At 42.8% G+C, this 21,712-nt stretch overlaps 1 protein-coding gene across 1 annotated transcript in view; it reads right to left on the bottom strand.

Moving 5' to 3' along the window:
- The window catches only part of tnrc18 (trinucleotide repeat containing 18), a 62,474-nt gene that overhangs the window by 20,040 nt on the left and 20,722 nt on the right, over positions 1-21,712 (bottom strand). The window contains 14 exon segments of the mRNA XM_034298652.2: positions 1,827-2,084; positions 2,347-2,719; positions 2,829-3,009; positions 3,098-3,253; positions 3,421-3,554; positions 3,954-4,105; positions 4,907-5,887; positions 6,606-7,026; positions 7,173-7,360; positions 7,951-8,097; positions 8,867-9,072; positions 10,856-10,958; positions 13,260-14,870; positions 15,364-15,468. Coding sequence (XP_034154543.2) covers positions 1,827-2,084; positions 2,347-2,719; positions 2,829-3,009; positions 3,098-3,253; positions 3,421-3,554; positions 3,954-4,105; positions 4,907-5,887; positions 6,606-7,026; positions 7,173-7,360; positions 7,951-8,097; positions 8,867-9,072; positions 10,856-10,958; positions 13,260-14,870; positions 15,364-15,468 — 5,016 coding nt within the window.

The raw sequence follows: 21,712 nt of genomic DNA, 5'->3' as shown, positions 1-21,712 counted from the left end.
ACATGCCTGACGACAGCAGTAAAAGCTGAAACATGTAACACAGCAAAGGCAAGCAGAGGATGTGCATGGGCAGAAGCAGGCTGGGCACATAAAGCAGGCTCTGTGAGGACAGACCTCCATGGCTCCTGGGGCTCTATGGTTGCTCTGAGCCTCACTTGTTTGGGGACAGAGAGGAGTCTGGGCTGTTAGCTGCCTAAGCCATGGTTATATCCACCTTCTCTCTCTACTAACCCTGAGATCTACACTACACAACAGATAAAGACGCTAGGAGCACCAATGTGATGAGGAAAACGCAGCCTTAACCTGGCCTCCATAACCTCACATACAGCAGTAAGATACAATTAGAGTTAAAATGTGTCTGTGGAGATTACTGTGCATAAAAAAATACTGTGTTATCTAGAGCCTATTACCATCAAGTGTTCTTAGAGAACACACTGTGCTCCAATATTCCAATTGTGTAGCAGGCGTGGTGCATTAACCCACTTTTTAAGTAATCAATCAGTTGTAGACTGCAGCAGTAGAGCCATCAACTAAAAAAATAAAAAGAGCACTAAACTAACACACAGCTAAGCAACCAGATTTCATCTAAAGGTACTCTAGGCATAACCATGGCTTCAGGGCACACAATCGAAGGTAAACTTGTGAGAATGTGTTAAAAGATTAACATTTTTCTTTTATTTACCTGACCTCATTTAAAGGAAAAAAAAAATTTATTGTAATTTATAATGCAACATAAGCAAGCACAAATTAGTAGAAACTATTAATTGAGAAGTCACAGCAAAAAGAGGGTGGTGTCCTACTTACAGAACATTGCCCATGGCTCAGGTGACATGGATAGTGACCTCACGTTGCACAGCTGGCTGCCCTAGTCCAAGCCAAGTGCTTGGCTTCTCTTTTTTTTTGTTGCAGCAGGACAAGCAAACGCACAGACCGAAAGACATTCAAAAGCATCATGGGGAGGAGAAGGGGGTCAGAGGTGGAGGGGTGGCCAAGCAGCTGCAGGGAGAGAGCCAGCAGTCTACAGAGGCTAGGTTATTCATTTTTAGTAAAACAGAGAGCACCCCGTTTTCCAAATATCCCCATCATAAACATGCACACACAGGGGACAAACAAATGGGTTTGTCTATAAATGGGTATACCTTTCAATGAGTAAAGAAAAATAGAGGAGAAAAAAAAAAAGAAATTAAGAAAGGGCATACAGATATATAGAACTGCCCACAAGGATTTGGCCAGGCATGCCAAAATACAAGTAAATTTCTCTCAGCAAAGATTTGTTGATCAGTAATTTGAGGGGATTTTTCATGAAGAAGAAATATTTGCCCCCTACACGCTCTTCTTAGTGCAAGATTTAATCTGCTTTCTTCAGACATTTTTCCCCCGGTTTGAGCAACTGTGAAAAGGGATATTTGAAGAACAGGAAACTAGGAATGAATAGCATATTGCAATCTAATATTCTAGATGTAGCGAGAGACAGACATTCAGTAAAAATTAAAAACCAACATGTTTAATAAAGCTTGGGTACCAAACTGCAATACAATTATGAGACATTTTCAACACAGCCACACAAGTTTTAATGCACAATGCTACAGATGCCTCAAACAGCAAGACAAAGTCATAAAAGGCAACCATTTTGTAAAAAAAAAGGACTCCAAAAAGAGTCAACAATATTATATACAAGCATACAAGCAAGAGATGAGGTAGCAAACTCTATCATAACTATTGTATTTATGGCTTCTTAGAACATTTACACCGATAGGCATGGCATGAACAGGAAGCTCATGAGGCATGAAGGCAATTGTGTGCATAGTAAAGGCTTTTTTAGTAACCTTGGTCAAATGAGTCCTCAGAGGAGCTGACTCCTGCCTCTTGCAGTAATAAAGCAAAGTGCTTCCGTTTTCTTTCTTTAACCCCCTGTTTCGACTTGAGACAGGAGGAGGAGGATGCAGAGGTTCTCTTGGATGACGGGCGCTTCTTCTTAGATGGAGTGCTGTATTGGCCTGGGATCTGTGCACAGGGTCCTGATCTACCCAACATGGCATGAGGTGGCCAGCCATCCTTCACAGAGTCCTCTTCTGAATCTGTGTCTGTGTTACAAGCATATCATAGAGCTTAGGACTCATGTGGTTGTTAAATTCAGTGCAAACATTAGAACACCACAATTAAGAAAACAAAACACACAGAACTTACTAAAGAATTCCATGACTAAATAATTCTTATATCAGAAAACTATACAATTAAAATGCACCTCTTTAGATTAATCAATATCACTGTCCACAAACTACAGAAACACAAGCAATACAGCCAAAAAAAAAAAAAAAAAAAAAAACATGCAGGGATGTCACTCACTGTTGGAGTAGCTGCTGATCTCTGACCTCACTGGAGAGTTGGAAGCTTTCCTCTGGCCTTTTCCCTTAAGGCATGAGTCTGAAGGCTTTAATTTGTTGGACATTTTGTTTTTACCTCCTTTGGAGGATTTGTGAAAGAAACCAAGATCTTTGGACAGCTTGGTTTTTGCCATCTTGTTTCTCACACTTATGTCTGGGAGCATAGACAGCCTGCTCCCAGAGGGAGTTCTGGACTTTCCTGAAGAACCGTCTACAAACTTACATGAGGCCTTCGTCGGTTTACCAAGCTTAGTGAGAGACAAGGCCTTGTCGAGCTTTGAAGCCAACTGCTCTTGCTCACTTACTTGACTCTTTTTACTGCCTGTTTTAGGTACCTGTTAGAAAGTACAATACTTCATTAGAAAGGTACACCTAAAAATAATTCAACATATAAACATGTATTAAGATACTGACTCTTGACAATGCCACTGTGTAAGCACACACCTCGTGAGAGTAACTGGAGGATGATTCTTGTTCATTCCAACTCTTGCATCTCTTCTTTGCCTTTAAAATACCAACGTCCATGTCCTCCTCCTCTTCCTCCTCCCGTGTGGAGCTGCGGAAGCGCTTCCTCAGCACTTCCCCACTCTCCGAGTCCTCTGAATACTGTGAGCTCTGGGCCAGCCTGTAAAACAGCACAGTGTTCAACTCTAGGCACAATGGCTCAGTGCTGCAGCCTGACTCTGTCTGCGCTCAGGCCCATGAACACTTACTTTCCACATTTGGCATCCAGCTTGCCTGAAGGCGGAGACAGAGCACACAGGCCATGCTTGCGCTTCCGGGGCCGACCAGGGCCTCTCCTGGCCAGGCTCCTGCTCCTTTCCTCTTGCTGCTGCTGGAGCTGTTGTTGCTGCAGCTGTTGCTTCTCTCTGAAATTACAACAACATGACCATTTGATCATGCCCGTCCTCCATATCCTGACACTAATAATCAATGAATTATTGCTTCTGGAGTAGCGACAGAGCTAAAATAATATAATCAAGGTTAATATATGCAGTAAGCTATGCTAGCCATGGGGTTTAACTGGGAGACTTACACTTTGTCTCTCCGTCTCTGTAGCCTGATTAGCTCTCTCTGCTTTTCTTTATAGCACCGCTGCAGCTCAGCCAGTCTCACACGATAGTCCACCTCCATTGCATCCACACCCTCCAGAGAGGATTTGGAGAACATCTAAAGAGTGAAAAAATAACAATCTACGACTCTACCCAGAGCTTAACTTTATCCCACTCTCCTATTCTAACCACTGAAAATCTCTGGAATGTGATCAGCAATACAATGATAGCATTAGAAGCAATGGCAGTATTTTATCATACGTAACAAATATCACCATGTAATTCACTCAGCTGAAATAGTTCAATGTCCATCAAATGCTTTTAAGCCAAAATCATGTCTTTGACATTCAACACGCTTTAAAACCCACACAAACACACACTAAAACCAGACAGGATATTTCTATGAAATGCCACTCTCTGATGATGTCTCGGAGACAACAGTGAGGGCAAGTCCCTAAACATGAATAAAGAAAGCCTGATGAGCCCGAAGGAAAAATCAGGAGAAAGGAATGCATACTGGTTCGTCTTTCTTCTGTCTCCAGCTGTATTTCTTGTTGGGGTTGAGCTCTCTGGGGAGGCGGATGCTGAGTTGAGGCTGGCACTCGATGGCCTCCAGGAGGACTTGCCTCCCAGCCTCGAGGAGACTCTCTAATCCACAGAGCATTATGCCTGCACATACAAAAACAAATCAATACAAACATTCATTACTTCAAGTCTACACAGAGAAGATACTTTTCAAGTCTTGAACGTGGGTGTCGTGTGAAGATGCCTAAATAAATTTGGAGTGTTATGGAGGGGCATGACTAACTTGCAGTTATGATAGAAGATGCATTCACAGAGGTTGACAAACGTTAAGAGGTTGAGTCCCTGTTAAACTCAGTGAGCTGACACTTTTCGTAACTGTAAAGCCAAATTCAAAACATCGTTATTGCAATTAACTGCTGATAACTGGTGAATTATTATTTAGAAAGATTTAAGTCTCATTAGTCTACTAGCTGTGTTTATTGTTGAGCAATATTGCCACAATAAATATGTTAGTCAAATGTAAGATATATTCTGAGTAGCGCTCTTTCCCTAATCAATGTGACATCTTTGTAAAGCTGCATCAGCAGTCATCGTTACATAAACCTACTTTCACTGATTACCAGTGTCTATATTGTGCTACAACAGATGGATTTTTAACGGTCCAGCCATTTCTGACCTGTTGCGGGTTGCAAGACCTTTTGTGGTCGGCTGTGTGGGCCGCAAGTTGTGAAAGGTTACAAACCTCCGCTCTAGTGAGTGCTTTGCTCATTCACTGGAGCTGAAAGCCTTCCTGCTGTGCTCCACACATTGCACTTTCCAACTTCAAGGTGAACAAATCTTTGTGTTTCTTTTTTTTTCTTTCCCTTCCCTTCCAATAGATCAGTGCTTCCAGAGTGAGCTAAATTACAAACCATTATTTTGTATTTTGGCTGTTTCAAGCCTTACCCTGCATGGAGTCTCTCTGGTGCCTCTGCATCTCTAGCTCGGCCATTTGGCTAAGCAGGGCCATGCCCTCAGCTGCAGTGGACTCCAAAAGACTGATTCCTGGGCACTGCACCATCCCGGTAGGGGGCATCTCAGCCATGGTGGTAAGGCCTCCAGATTGGGGCAGCTCACTGGCCGTTAGCAGTGCCAGCATGCCTGCCATGGGGTCCTCAGCCTGGATGGCTACTGGCACAGGGGCTGGTAGGAGCACAGGAGGAGTGGAGCATGGAAGCGGTATGTCACTACATGTCGATTCCAGGTCTGGAGTGTCAAGGGTGGGTTCTTTGGGCTTGTTTGCTGTAATGAGCCTCTCTGTGATAACTGAAGGTGAGTCTGAGGGACGAATGCTGCAGTCTATGGGTTGCATGTCAGTGTAATTTGAGGAGGATGTGTAGGCTGACTCTGGCAATTTGAGAGAGCCCTTTGAAACCTCTGCTGCAGGGCTCCTATCCAAGTCTGATCCTGATCTTTGGTACAACTCCTGTTGAGTAGAGGAGAATAGATCTGCCTTGTCATCTTGTTCTTCTTTGTTCTCCTCAGGCAGTGGTGAGGCTGCAGCTCCAGAGCAGGCCACTGCTTCAACAGGAGTACATGAGTCCTGGCTGGAAATTGTAGTAGCAGAGTGGATAGACTGTGTGATACCATCCTGGCCCAAAACTTCCTTGCTGTTCTCCAGGCCCGGCTCCTCTTTGAATGGCACAACACTCTCCTCTACTCGCTTGGGCTCTCTGGATGCCTGCAGAGCTTCTGCCACCACTGGGGAACACATGTGGCTGGGTTTTACACTGGCCGGGCCGGCTAAGCGCTTTGAGCCCTCAGCCTGCAGCGGGACAGCTGGAGCCAGGCCTTCTGCATCAGCAGCTGTGGCTGGCTGAAGAAGGTAGGGGTAATGGCTGCCGAATGATGCTGTTATTGATTGGTAGGGGTAGCCTGGAGGAATTTCTGTCAAAACAAAACAAAAAGGAGAAAGCATTCTAAGAGACTTAAAGTGCTTATGCAAGGAGCAGAGGGCCTTGGTTCTCCATGACAGAGTGACAAAATGATTAATCATCCCACACACTCTTCCAGCTTTATGAAACTTTCATGAGCCAAATGGTCCCAGTACAAGCATTCCAAAAGCCCTTATGTATACGCCCCCACCCCCAAGGTCTAATACATGCATGCATGCTCATACATTCACACTGCAGAGATTGCATAAATGTATTCAATCCATGTACAAAGCATTTTAAAGAGGAAACACCAAGGGAAATAGACACAAAAGTGCTGCTCTCGCAAGAAGTCTCCATCTGAGTGGAGTGGCAGCTGGTAATCCCATATGTAGGGATATCTGCAGCCTACTCATTAAGACCCCTCTAGGCTGCACATACTGACATGAAGAATGGCACTCTGCCTTTGACTGCCATCCAGCATGGATTCCCAATCCCTGCCCAAAAACAAATGCAAAAAAAAAAAAACCCCATAGATGAGAAAGAGCCAAGCTCAACTGCCCACAGCTCTCATCTTTCATTTTAAAGGCAAATTCTTATCAACAGGCTATGATATGCTAGTAAAAATAATTCCATTAAACCACCATGGGTAACCGCAAAGGTGACAAAGGTGATTAATTACATACTTAAGCAAGACACTGCATTAGGGCGCATTAAAATTACAGCGTACGTACCAGGATATATAGATGGGAAAGAAGCAGATACTTGTTTACGCAGGTCAAGCTCCTCTTTGTCGGGCACCTCCACAGACTCCTGTTTAGGGTGGATGGGGGAAGGGGGAGGTGACAAGGCGGATGCAGGGCTGAGCGGCTGTGGGGCTGGGGTAGACGGGTGTGAGTAAGACTGCTGAGGAAGTGTGCTCTCCACTTTGGGCCTGTCTTCAGACTTAAGGGAGGTGACTGGAGAGGGCAGAGGTGTGACTGCTAAAGGTGTCACAGTCTTCTTTTGGGAGGTGGAGGGGGTTGGAGAAGGTGGAGGGGGCTTGCGTGAGTGCAAAACAGAGGCAGGTACACTTGAGAGGCTAGCTTTGGTGCCCTCTCCACCTCTCTTCTCTGCTTTGTCCTCCATGTCAGCCCGCTGTTCTTTCAGTCTCTCCTGTACAAGCAGAATATAGTCAGGATACTCGTCAAATCACTTAAATAACAAACAAATGCCAAATAAGGATTAGCATCTCTCTGGCACTGTATGTCCCACCCCATGCAGATGGTTGGGAGGTTTAGCAAAAGAGATTTATTTCCTACCACAAACTGTGCGTTCCTCTGTAGCTCCATGACCTGGGCAGCCTGCTGCTGAATCATGTAGAGCTCCTGTTGGCGTACGAGCTGCTGGTGCGAGAGGAGCTGCAGCTGGTGGGCGTGCTGCAGAGAGCTGCCTGCTGGCGGGTACACGGCTGGCCACAGCGGGGGGCCACGCTCCAACATCTCTGCCGCTGCAGGAAAAAAAGGAGACATTAGCACCACATACACACACTACACTGTGCTTCCAATGAAAGAATACACTACTGACAAGTATGTAAATCTGCACACAGTTTATCCCAATTCTGCTCTTGTTTTTCTGTACAGTTATTGTGTAACCACCAATTCTGTTCTGTGCATTTACTGTGCTGCACTTAACTGAGGCTTTCATATACACTACATGGCCAAAAGTTTGTGTACACCTGACCTCACTAATGCTCTTGTAGGTTAATGAACACAAATCCCCACAGCCGCACCTCAAAATCTAGTGGAAAGCCTTCCCAGAAGTGGAGGATATTATAACAGCAAAGGGGGAATAAATCTGGAATGGCATGTTCAACAAGTACATATGGCTGTGATGGTCAAGTGTCCACATACTTTTGGCCATATAGTGTATAACATCTACACTGACCACACTATACTGGACATAGTCTTGTGTCCCTGTAACGCCTTGTGCTTTTCGGTCCAGAGAGCATGATATTTCAACAAACGCTGTGTGTAAATGCACGAGATGACAATTTGACCAAAATCAGACCAAAAGCTAGCAGGAAAATGGAGAACCTACTGTAGTGTGAAAGGTGCTCGGTGGGAATGACGACCAGTTGTCCAGTCTGTGGGTCCCGGGCAAACTGGTAGGCTTGGGGGATGGACCCAGGTAAGGTGGGGGGGTAACCTGGAGGCAGGGGCTGGTGAAGAGAGGGCGCCCCCAGTCCTGCACAAAGCATATAAGAGTAAGGATGTTGGATTATGGAGGCGCACTACATGCAAGATGGGGTTGATGGTTTATTTGCTCTGGCTCACTGGAGAGATCGTGAATGCTCTTAGCCATCTGAGAGCCACCATTCCCACAATAATATCACCTCAGAGTTTTCAGCACTGACTGCCATCCAATTGCTGCCACTTGCTTAAGGAATACTGGCGCTGTTCCAATAAAGTCTAGACAGAAATGTGACTTGCACCAAGCTTCACTGAGGCTGTGGTGTTTGCTGTTATTTTTGGAAAAAGTGCTGGTAGGATTTGGCCATGTTTCTGAGAATGTTTTCTCTTGGCCCAGACAAAAAGGCCTGAGCTGCCTGGCAGGCCAGCAGAGACTGAGAGATCAACCAAATCAACATGAGGAAAAATGCCAACATCACAGTTTTATAGTGTTCACAACATATTCAATCCACTTTAAGAAAAAAATACAGGCACACAATAGGTTTTCAACTTTGAGGACACAACCCCAGTGGCGTCAAATAAATCACTGAATTAGCAAACTTTATCATGATCATATTCAGTGGCTACATATGTCTATAAGAGTTACAGATATTTTTATTAAGATATATTTACTAAACCAGAACAAGAAAGTACCCATTTTGTGAGATTTTTGTGCCCTTAAAATGGGGTCACTGGTCAAAAAAGTTTGAGAACCTATACCATTAATCTCTGCATGTTTTCTTCCATCTTACGTTGTCTACACGTTATGTGAGCTGAACAAGTACCATATGGAGAACCAGGCAGCCACATAGATGAGGGTCCAGGGCGAGGCAGCCAGGGATGGGAAGTCAGATGGGAAGTGGGGTCAGCAGGCCAGCGGCCTCCCCCCGTCAGGGCAGAACCTCCGGTCACCATCAGGTTTGGGTTCAGACCACTCACAGACACCAAGGGAGGATGCAGCTGAGGGTAATCTGCCAAGTCCTTACTCTCCCTGGAAATTAAACATAAGACGTCAACTTTAAAGACATACAAAAGCTTGAAGAACAGTACAAATGTTTATGGGCCATTTCTCAAGCGATCTCGACTTGCAAAATACTCATTAAGCCCATAACGTACTCAGGGCAGCCATTGCTGACTCAGTGCTATGCTTCTTGCTATGACTAAGACACCACCTCAGTGTTGTGACTGTTCCTACATTAAATGTTGAGAGCAGAATCATGTTGAAAAATGCAGAAATGTTTTTTTTTTTTATAAGCACCATATTTCCACAGTGGGGGAGGCTGGCATTTTCTGCCACTCTAAATGACTGCGACACTCTAAATGACAAAAAATTCTCTCATAAGGTGTAAAATATACCCATAAATCCATCTTTAAAGACTGCTATCCTAAGAGGGAGTCCAATAACAATTTTAAAAAGCCTTAAGTGAAATCAAAGGGGCAGATCTGAGCAGACGTGTTCACAGACCTGTGCAATAAAAATCATACATTACAATCATGAAATGTTTTTAATTAACTAACTCCAGGGCAGTCTTTCAGCATCATTAAAGACTGGCGGTCTTTTTGAGAAAGAAAATATATTTGTTGCCAATTCCATCTCATGCATTAGCAAAGCCTGCAATGTAGAACCTAGTGACCCCAATCTGGATCTATCTATCTAATCTACAAATTAGACAGATAGATCCTGCTTTTACAGCTGATATTTATATGCATGTATGAACTGTGACCGTATGTTATTTTATCCATGCAATACTGCGGAGTCAGTCAGTTTTCTAGGATCTCTAGAAATTCATTTACAAGTTACTACACATTATTTATTTTTAATAATTAGCAATACTAGCCTCTTGTGAACACACCATACAGATTGAGTTTACATCAACATATAGATGAACAGATTGCAAGCCAGTCAACCTGCAGAGTCGATCTGGTTGATCCAATAACATTGAGACTGCAATGTTTTGCACATGTTTTAGAATGTTACCAAATTTCAGCATGATCAGATCACTGAAAATGCATGATAATGCAGTGTGTAAAACGGACTAAAAGCATATTTGCCTGTCAGTTGTTTGACTTTAATGAGTTCCCTTCTAAAAATAGCAAAATACCATCTGATCAGCAATTACCACATATCTACACAGCCATTAAGACAACAGTATTATATTTACGTACAGACCTTCTGCTCTCAATTCTCCCTCTCTCACTGAGAGGAAAACCAAAACTCTGCCCTTCAATGCATTACTCACTCAGTGTCAAAAAGTCCAGACGGAAACGTCTGGGTCACATATTCAAAAGGGCAGAACCCGAGAGTATAAACAGAAGCAAAAAAACCCAAACCAAATAACAAATGCCACAGAAGACCACTACTTTGCACTCAAAAGCAAAAACTCCAACCTAAAAAAAAAAAAAAAAAACACCACTGGTTTTAAACCACATCAACCTAATACCTTTACTACTACATTTGCCTCTGCTCTGAACAAAAATGACCAAAAGCCAATGTGATTATCAACTGTTCTTTTATCAGTTTTCTTTAAACCTCAAATGTCATCAGATTATTATATTGTTCAATTATATTATATTGTAAAACATGAAACCAAGTGTTTGAAGAAGCTCCTTCAAAAAATAGTAAGGATTAAAACTGCCAGAACTACAAATAAATTCCACGGAGAAGATTACACTCCTTCTTCTTCTACAGCATAATAAGCAACACTAAACTGCAAGCACACCTTCATCATATAAAAAAAGAGTTTAGAGAGCTTTTTTAAGATTTCACATATTACCTTAATGCCTTCTCTTGCTCGTGTTCCAAACGCCCAGGCAGGAGCCGGCCATCGTGATGATGTGTTCGCTCTTGTCCTTGTTCCTCTTCCTCTTGGCCTGGGCCTGTGGAGCACAGCCAGCAAGTTAGCACAGAGTGAGCCAATGTTGAACCAGCAGCACTGATGAGCTCATTCTGGCTTTTGACAAAGACATATCTGAGCATCCCTTCACCCATCTAGGTACTTTATGTACTACAAAATGAACTTATTTGCTACCTTTCCTGAGTCTTGGGATAAGGTGTGCCTTGAGGTTCGATGTTTCCTACAGATCAGTTTCCCACATACAATTAATATTATAATGCTATAAATATATAGAATATTTTTGCATGTACTGTAAATGTATCAAGAAGTTTATAAACTTTGTTGAACCTACAATGTTGCATACAATGTTGCATACAATTTCTGGACATATGGCTGATCCAGATTCCTTAAATCAATGATCTCTGTGAAACAACTGCATTGTTAAAAAGATTCTTAATCTGCAAGTCATATCAGCCGCCATCCCCAATATAGTACAGGTGAACTAAATATACCAATATCACAGAATAAAATCCTGGCTCTGTTGCTAGAGTAAAACAAACTTATAGATGCAAAACTGTAACTTTAGATCATGTTTTAAGCTCCCAACAGAGGAGGTGCTGGAGGTTCTCTCTAGCGTCTTGAGCACAAGTCTCAATTATACACAATCTGATGAAGCCAGAAAGAGCATTCAGTATGTCACCTTATTGATAAAAGTGGTAGTGGTTTGAATGATTGGTTGCATTCTGCTTTTTAAAAATGTCTGAGGTTACTACATTTGAGCAGTTTATTACGAGTATGAATAGTGAACAAGATACGTTATGCGCTCAATAGTCCAAACTAGCAGAACTAACAGCAACCGTGCTGTATTTCAGCCAGCTGTCCTCTTTGTTGGTAATGAGTGATCAATGTGTGAATATTAGGACCTCTTCTAACAACGTAAATTTACACAAGATTACTACCACTGCAGCAAAGTTTCTCAACTTCTTTACAACAGGACGTTACTGGCTAGCAAAGTAAAAAATCATTAACCGGAATGGAGAATGGTTTACCAGCTCCATCCGGTTCTGTTCCCTCATTAGTTTATGTTACCGCCCCTCTGCCCCTCCGCACTCTCTGCCTTCTTTCTGCTTTTTCTATCTCACCTCTGACTGACCCGAGCAGTGTTCAGGTCACCGGCAAATTAGAAACAAGATGCGCTGATTTCTCGGAAGAGATTAATAAATAAAATGTGCTTTTTTTTAATGAGATGAAATCTACATGGGTTCTGGTCAATATACCTGGGCGCAGTGCCAAAGTATCGCCTACGTGTGGGGAAACACTGAGGGTTGCCATTGATGTATCCAAAGGGATGCACCACGACTGGGCAAATTCAAATTACATTTCATTATTAGCAGTGGTCATGGACAAGACATACAACACTTCCCAATCTATACTAAACCACAAGAGTTTTTTTTTTTTTTTTTTTTTAATGTTAGCAGATTGACATGGAGATCCTTGTTTACTTGAGCATGAATGCAGCCATGACGTCCCTGAAAATGATTCAATGTGAGTGTATGGGATCATTGTGATGACTGACACTAGCTGGAAGGAGACCACATTCCTCAGCCTAAGATGCGAGAGCCCATGGCTCTCCATCGTGCTCCAGGGGAAAGGTTTCAGCCTGTTTCCAAGGTTACCAAAAGCCTGTCGGACATACTATCTGTTTGCATCAAATTCACTGCAGATTAATCGAGTAATGCTCTTTTACCCCTTGTGTAAATTCAAACGTCTCCTTTGCGAAAGATGGCTAATGTTATTACTACACTCCCTTAGCACACACAAGACATAAATTAATGCCTCTCTCCCCATGTCATACTCTCTCAGTCACTCTGTCTGCCTCACTCGCTCTCTCTCTGGGCCGATTCTATTGCTTAGCAACAAACCTTAGTCTTATTAGAATTCAGAGCCTGTTTACAGCTTTTAGTTCAGCCCTGTAAATGACATTTCTAATACAAGCAGGCAGGTGGTGTCTTAGTGAAAGGTTTAACACACTCCATGTGTTAGCAGGAAGCACTCTGTGCCAAAGCGATAGCGCAGCTCATGGCCAGTGTCTGCGCAATATCTTTGGCATGGACTCTCTGCTGAGTGGCTTGAGAAATGAAAGCCCATCAGCTCCACCCCTTGTGCATGTTTTGCTTCCACGCTGAGAGCAAAATGACCTTGCTGGCATGGCCAAACAAACAGGACATCACATGAAAACAGACATCACCAAATGCTGCTCTTAAATTTAGCAAGCGAATTTCAGATGTGCATTTTGCAGTAGTACAACACTTTACTAACAATAAATTCAAGGTGGTGGTTTTACCTTTGATGCCTCCTGCCAGAATTGGTCTGTCTCGGTCCGACACGGAGCTGAGCTTGCTGCTGTTATCTCTCTGTCGAGCCACCGCTACTGCGATGCCCACTGGGGGGTGCCGAACCTCAGCCTCCCCCTGAGAGGAGCTTCCGTCCCGGGTGAATGATTTGGCGCTTTCAGGTCTCTCTGGCTCCCTCTTCAGCTGCTTTCCAGACAGGTGCTGAGCTTTAGCGCTCGCATGCTGAGGAGCCTCCAGCTTCAGGTTGCCCAGTCCCCCAAATGGGGTGCGGCTATCCGCACCATGCTTAGACATGACCTCACCAGAGAAATTCCCACTGTACTTGATAAGGCTCTGCATAGCAGACACCTCACTGTGCTCCTCGCCCTGGAGGGTCCCTGGGCTGCCTCTCCGATCCAGGTATATGCGTTTGCCTTCCTCCTCTCCTCTGGGACCATGAGTATGTTGAGCTGCCAAAGCAGCCATGTGACTAGCGGCATAGTTGCCCATCTCGAAAGGCTTCCATTTGGTCTCAGCAGAGTGGAGTGTGGTGGGTTCCAGACCAGAAAACGGAGGTCCAGACCTTTGAACTATTTCACGCTCTTGGAGGCGGCTTTCCGTCTCCTGTCCCATTTTGATTGTGTGCTTGGTGCTTGGTAAGTCCTTGGTATTTGGGCTGTGGCTGGATTTGATTGTGCCCAAATCTAAAACAGATGGCCTTTTTACAGCCAAATTGTTGGCCCTGATCACGGATCCCTCTTCCCGTACAATGTCTCTCTTGAGCTCACTGGGACAAGGAGACTCGCTCCTGACAGAGGGTGCAGGTGTCCTCTCACTCCCCACCTGCAGGGGTGCTCTGTTCATGTCCCTGTCCCTGCTCTTATCCGTTTTATTATTGTCTCGCGCTTGCGAGGCGATCTGGATGGGCCCTTTCCGCTCGTCGTAAACCTCTACAGAAGGCACATAAGTAGGAGCGGTCACTCTGTGTTCCTTGGCTGGCTCTTTGGTGGCAGAGCAGAGTGTGTACAAGCTTGGGGGCATGTGGTGAGGGGGAGGGTAAGCACCAGAAGACACCAGCCTGGGTGGGAGGGGTGCTGGACTGCTCTGGAGGGAGGAGGGGCTGGCATAAGTAACGTGCAAAGTGCCTAGAGATGTAGCCACTGAGTCGAGCCGTTTTGGCTTTTCAGTAGAGGAGGAGAAAGTGGCTTGGAAATTTTCGTCGGCCCGCTCTCTTCTTTCTGGTTCCGAACCTGGGTACCTGGATGGTGGGCCACTGCTGGTCCTGCAGTTGCTGAGCGGGGGCTGGGGAGGGTATTTGGGTTTAACATCAGCAGCAGGTGAATGCTGCTGAAAGACTCGTCGCTCGTCCTCAGCCTTAGAATCCTGGGTGAGGTCAACCACGCTGTGGGGCCGTGGCTCCTCCCGAACCCGCTCCCTGCGCTGGACCAAGTGGCCTGGCTCACTCTTGCATGGCTTATCTTTTCCCAGTTCCCGGCCTGAGTCTTTGGAGCTTTTATGGAGCTCTTGCGTCTTCTCTCTGGAGAGAGGGCTGGGCAAATGGGCCACAAGGCTCCGGGCCATGGCAGACTGGGAGTGTACTGAGCCTGGAAGGTAAAAACCTTCTGGAAAGAAATAGAAAAAGTCATAGAGACAGTCCGTGAACTCAGACAGCTATAGGTTGAAACAGCCCTTGAAACAGGTCTTAAAACTGCCAAGAAAAGATGACCTACAAGGCAACATTTTATTGGGGATATGGGTATACTTACATTCATAAGATTATTGCAGAAATCATGTTTCATATAGCTACTAGTCTCAGCCATGTGTCATTAGAAATTTTATAACTTTGGTGGAATTAATTTTGAACATGAACAAAATTACTTTAAGATCTGATATGGTGATATTTCAGATGACTTAAAATGTTATTTTGCAAATAAGCATGACAGCTGATAGACTCATAACACACTGCTCCTTCTTACTCCGCAAATTGTTCTAGGTTAAAACACTTACGAACTGAAACACTTACTCTAACTGAGACCATTACCAAGTCACATTAGTCATTTCAGCACAGATTAAGTAGGTTAGATACACTGTTTTATGTTTCTGAGTTAGACAAACCTTTTTGTGAGTCAAAAAGTGAATGCTGGCCTAGTTGAGGATGCTCAAGATGACCCAGGGGAAGGTAGGGGCCAGGGTACAGACCACTGGGAAGGTGGGGGAAACCTATGAGGAGAGAGTAAGAGTGAAAGAAACATTATACAGAGGCACATTATAGCTACTTTGAAAGAAGGGTTGAGGAGTTATTTTTCAGTTTCCTGTCACATTTCACAAACACATTAGTTTTTCATAACTCACTGGGAGGCAACTGATCTAAAAAAAAAATAAAAATAAAAAAATAAATAAAAAATCCACACTAAGTTACTGTTTCCACAGTGTTTTCTTTCCTTTTTACAAGCAGACAACTGACTGAAGATTTAATCTCTTATTATGAAGCACCTTCAAACTCAGGACAGCAACTCACCTTGGTTGAATCATAAAACTGAATTACAGACAACAAAACAAGGAGGAAAATATTTCACTCACTTCTGACAGCTGATAACCAGGAAGGATACATTTAGACTTCTACATTTACACAGACATGTAAATTTCCTGAATTTCAGGATCAAACAAAGACTATTTACTTCACATATGTGGTTATTTAAAAAAACACTCCCACAAGGAGGCTTAGTAAAACAACTAGAGGGAGACATAGTGTTTTCCTCCTAAATAGCACTTTAGATGAGACATAACAATGCTACTGGCACTAAGGACAAAAAGACATCTAAAGATAAAAATAATTGACATTCCTTAGAGGAAGAGGGAGAGGCATCATGCTCAAGTCAATCCTGTGTCTAATGTAGCAACCCCAAGAGGCTGCATCCTTTCTTGGCTGTAACAGCTGAATTCTAAAGGGATGGCTGGTTGAGGGATCTGAGCTCTGAAATGCAAGGCCACAGTCTGAATGGAATGGCAGTGCGGGTGACGTGGGCGTATACTGATGGGAAGAATGGCTTGAGGCAGAGGAAGAGGAGAACCACCCTGACCTGCTGCACTGTTTATAAAGAAACTTGGCAATGCGGAGGAGGCATTAAACACCCTGGCCCTGGGCGCACACCAAACCCATGATGACTCTGCCTTTGGAGTCATGCACTCACTCACAACTGAAACATCCCTGCACCCCTGAACAAACGCTTTCAAAGTGTAGAATCATTCTGAGCCATATGCTGTGGGGAGAAAATATATATAAAGCTACACAGTTGCCTGCTGAGGTCTTTAAATGTCTTTATTTAAAAAAAAAAAAAAAAAAAAAAAAAAAAAAAAAAAAAAAAAAAACTCCCTTTTGAGCATATAGACAACTACATGGAGTTCCATAAATATACTGGGTTAGTTTTGGCATCTAGATATTAAAATCGAGTGTCTTCATTCAGAAGGCTTCATGGGATAGGTGTCCTGTATAGAAAGACAGATAAGACACTCAATAGAAGGCTTTCTATGGGCAAGGTCAAGGGTCAGCAAATCTGAGGAGTGTTTCCAGAAGGTTAAAAGAGCATTTATTAGGTGGCAAATAGCAGGAGGAAGGAAGCTCAAGGCTGTTCTGTGGGAGAGGTTTCTCACAGAGCAAAGGCTTCAGGCAGCCTCAGACCTTTAATCTAATAAAAGGATCAGCACAGCTCTAAATGAGTCAGGTATACGCCAAAATGTGGTTATATTAATCAGCAACTTCCCAAATCCACTGGGTGAGCTGCTTGTTTCACAACTTTCATATGTCTGACTTCAAAGATAAGCACTCCAATTTTAGACTATTGAATGGGATGCCAATAAAGTCCTTATGTTTACACTTACAAGAAAGTGGATGCAATGTTTTGAGTAGGCATAAGCATAAGGAATAAGGTTAAACCATTCTGAGTAACTATAATCTGACAGAATTAAGCACAGCAGTAACACACTGTGGTCAGGAGTCAAGCTTTCATTTCACTGTAGCATCATTAATGCTATACACAGAAATCTCACTTGAAGTTTGTGTAATGAACATACCATGGAAAAAGAAATAAAACTGAAGCCTAGAAATAAAACTGAACCTGTCATCAAATAAGGCTGCTGAGGATTCATGTGATTTGGTGTATACCCCGAGGCAAACACATTCCTATTCCTAACTGTGTCCTGACAAATCAGAGGCGTTCAGGCAGCCTGATAAATAACTGTTGTTTCCAGGAAGAGCGCTGCAACTGTTCCAACATCATTACTGCATTTCATAAAAAATAAAACAGAACGACCATAGATAAATTACCAAAATTTCTCCTGAAATGTTTCATTTTAGACAATAAATAAAGATACTGCAGATTAAGATATTGCAGCATGGCTGGTTTAAAAAGGACAGCCTAGCTGTAACCTTCGACTCAGAGGTTCAAAGGCTTTCTCTCTTTTTATAGCCCGTTTCAGGTGACATGATAGTGTTATGCTGTTGATGGTATTCCGACACCATTCCAAGGGAGGATTAAAGATAGCCTACCCTTAGCAACAGGGCCAGAGTGTAAAGCATCCTGTTTATTTCTGTGTTCCTCTTTATACCCGCCTAAGGGAGGGAGAAGTGCAAGCAAGCAAGGTTCTTCCAATTTAGGGCACATCTAATCTCCATTTCTCTCGTGTGAGAGTAAGCACATCTCAGTCTCAACAATATCTGCAGGATAATTACTTTTGGCTGCGGTAGTCCTTTCCTGAAGTTCAGCTTGCCACACTGCAGGCCTTATAGCCTTGAAGCAGGGGAATGTGCCCTGAGTGGCCAGTTATCCCACTTCTCAACAATAAAATGTGAGGAGGATGAGGAAAAACAGCATAATCTAGACAACAGATTACAGGATTAGCCTGGCATGATCATGAAATACATGTTTCTTAAAACTCAGGAATTATTTAGCCCAGTTCCAGAGATGCTTTACTAGAGACAGAATGTGGGTACCGTTAAGTAGGACATGTAGTGAAAAATCTAGCTCAAAAAAAGAGGTCACCATAGTGCAACAGAAATGTTTTCGCCCTATTGTTGGGACATTGCGAGTTCGAATCCCAAACTCTCTGGATGTTCAGGATTTGCTCTCTGGGTGGGATGTACTGTATGTGTATATAGAAGAGGGCAAATAGTGCTTTCCTCAGAGTGCGTTACGCTGCCAGTACGCAGCATGAACGGCAACTCAAAAAGATGTACAAGTTGGCTTCATGGGTCTCGCTTCATATGTTTGCCCCACCCTCCTGGTTGGTAGCTATCGTGTAGCTGTCGTGTAATCGGGAGTTAGCCAGCGGGTGGAAATTGGCAAGAACAAAAGACCAAAAGAGAAAATCACTGACATTCAGAAGGATGGATTTTAAATTCCTTTCTTCTGAAAAGGTTTTAAAAACCTTGCCTGAATAAACATTATTTAGGCAACAGCCTGCACAGAAACTAAAAGGTCATCGCAGAGCGCTGCAGCTCCCACACCACCCCACACACAGTCCAAAGGTGAGTATCACACTATCTGTACATCTGAATACTAACCCATTCTCCAAACGTGCAGCACAGATAAAACCAGTCAGCAAACAATTGCCCTAATATTATCGCCTTTAATTGCTTGACAACTCCAGATTTGAAGGTTCCGCCCTTGGAATTACAAGCGGAGGGGGCAAATTCCAAAGTAGCTCTGCAGACTGTCATCACAGCTGCACAGGAATGACGACGAGGCACAAGCTTCCGGCTGCTGTGGGTGAGGCTTTGTCATTATGAAACGCTACTTGCTCTGCAAAGTCTCATCAACACATATACGGAGATTGTTTATTTTAAAATCAAGCACTGTGTTTATCACACAAAAAGGAAGTATGCACAGCAAGGCACTGTTATAAACTCCAATATTTCAAGTTTACTTCAAGTGAACTTCAGAGATCAATCTGAACGTGTCTTCTGCTCTGCAGTGTGCCGTGGCAGAGGTACGTAAGGGAGCATGATCATTTCACATGTTCTATGTAAAAATAGCAGAATTCCGCAGCTGCCACTTCCCTCCATTAATAAGGGCCAGGTGCGCCCTTCAGAATAAACATGCGTGTTCAAATATTTTCACAGGGCCCCGAGACCGAGTACACATCAATGTCAGCTATTCATCACATTTCTGTGCGGGCAGAGCGGAGCAGGCATAATATGATCAGTGCCGAAGCTTGAAAAACAATCTGCACTTTTCTCTGCTGAGACTTGAAACAAAGGCCTACGGCTGCACCGTCGTTAATAATCCACCCACATCCCATGCTCACATGGCATCCCTTACGCTGGTTTGGTGTTCAGGTGAACCATTGTGTAAAGCTGGAATTACACTCAACTATTTAAAGTGGCAGGGTTGGACCTACTTTAGAGTTTGAAAAAACTGTTTACTCCTTACGTTTTCATGATTTCAAATCTTAAAAATGACTCCGTTTGCCCGACTACCAGTTCAGTCATACTTGTCATTTTCTAAACTTCATTTATTACTAATATTTAAAATATCCCACACACACACACACACACACACACACACACACACAATAAAAATCAGTTTTTTCAGCAATTTGCATGGAACACCTCAACTAATTATCTTTGCACAAGAAGAACCCATTAATCTTCGTCGCTCTCCATTAGTAGGCAGTATGACGGCTGATCTGGTATACCGGCGGCAATTCTTCCTAGATATGGAGCTTACCCTTACGATACAGTTTTACGTGAGAAAATGACATGTAATGCATAATCCACATACAATGTTATGCAATAGAGTGAAAGGAAAAAAAAAAAAGACTTTCTGCTCCAGAATCCACACTGCTTACACGTGGAGATGAACACAGCATGATGTTACGAAATGCCTGAAAATCACTCATGCTGTCTCTATTTCAGAGATTTTTCACTCATATATTCTTGCCAAGTGCTGTCATTGGCTGGTCAGGAATCAAATTCATGTGATGAAGTGTTAGAGACAAAAACACTGTCAAAATGTTTACGCGCTGATGGGAAAAAGATGTACGGCCGAACTGCTGGTACGATCATTAGCTTAAATCATTTTTAATGACAGTGCCGTTTTTTTTAGAGCATATTAATGGTTATATACATAAAAAACAGGCATGCTTTGGTATTTTTGTAAATATATATAAATTATAAACAGTGTGGTTAGCAAAGATGCTGATTGTCATCAGAAATAGGAAATGTGAGCAGCAGCGGAGCTGATGTCCTGATCTATGTCTCACTTAAATAAATAAATAAATAAATAAATAATAAAATGAAAGGAAAGAGGAGACTGAGACTGGAGGTGGTCTTAGTGCCAATCACAAGCATATTTATTTATTTTGTTCATAAAAAATAAAATACATCATTTATTTTAAACCACTATTGTTCATTCAGAGTTGAAGTGATTTGCTGAATTTCATTCCCTTTGTTTTTTCTATTCTTTTTAAGCCTATTCTACGTGAAATTGGATTTAAAAGGCTACATTAATGTCAAGTTTGGTTTTCTTGTTTGTTCAATAGTGGACCTAAGAATATCAAAAATAACAGTGAATAAACATGGTCCTTGTAAAACTGAAAGCCCATCACATTATAACGTGATGTAGACCTGTACCATGATAATGTTAAGCTATGCTACAATCTACTTTTTTATTTATTTTTTTTAACCATACCACCCCTACTACTCTCCATACATTAAAGTTACTTTTATAGATGTCATGAAAAATGTGAATGAATGCAAAGCCAGGAAAAACATGGCTGGATTTCATTTGATTTCATGCAAATAATGTTCTGAGAAGTTTTGAATACTAATCCCGCCTCTAACCCTGACATTTGTAACTTTTTATACAAAATGAGTCACGTAGTGGCTGGTATAGCGTAGTGGTATGAAAGTATGAGACCATGTTAAAAGTCAAAATGAACAATAAAATCGGACTTTTCATTTGATTTGCATTAAAATAATTTGCATCTTGCTTTACACTTACACTTTACACTCAAAGTATGAACACTTTACCTCAAATATTATTTTGACACGAGTCTTACACTTTTATTTGAGTTGGATTTTCAGACAATACCCATATTTTCCACTTACGTATATTTTTTGGAACATTTTCCACCACACACACAAACTTTGCCCCATGCAGTAGGAAGTGGCTTATTCAAGTGAGAGGAAACCTATGTGACAAAACATTTTCAGAGTGTGCTCCCAAACAATATAAACACTGCAACCCTAATCTCTCTATTTCCCTTTTCAGTATTGCTCATTGCCTTACACCAGGTACTTTAAAAGAGGAACCGCACTGCACTGCAGCATCTTTGTCTATTCTATATTTAGGACTGTTGTGATATAATGGACAGTTTTGAATTGCTATAACTATAGCGATGGAAAACCACTCACACAAAATCTAGTCTATTCTAAAATGGTGAAATGACAGGCTGGACAGGCATA

Source organism: Pangasianodon hypophthalmus, chromosome 23 (genome assembly GCF_027358585.1).
Source record: "Pangasianodon hypophthalmus isolate fPanHyp1 chromosome 23, fPanHyp1.pri, whole genome shotgun sequence".
Lineage (NCBI taxonomy): Eukaryota > Metazoa > Chordata > Actinopteri > Siluriformes > Pangasiidae > Pangasianodon > Pangasianodon hypophthalmus.
Note: the sequence above shows the minus strand (reverse complement) of the source record. Positions and strands in the feature narration are given on the sequence as shown.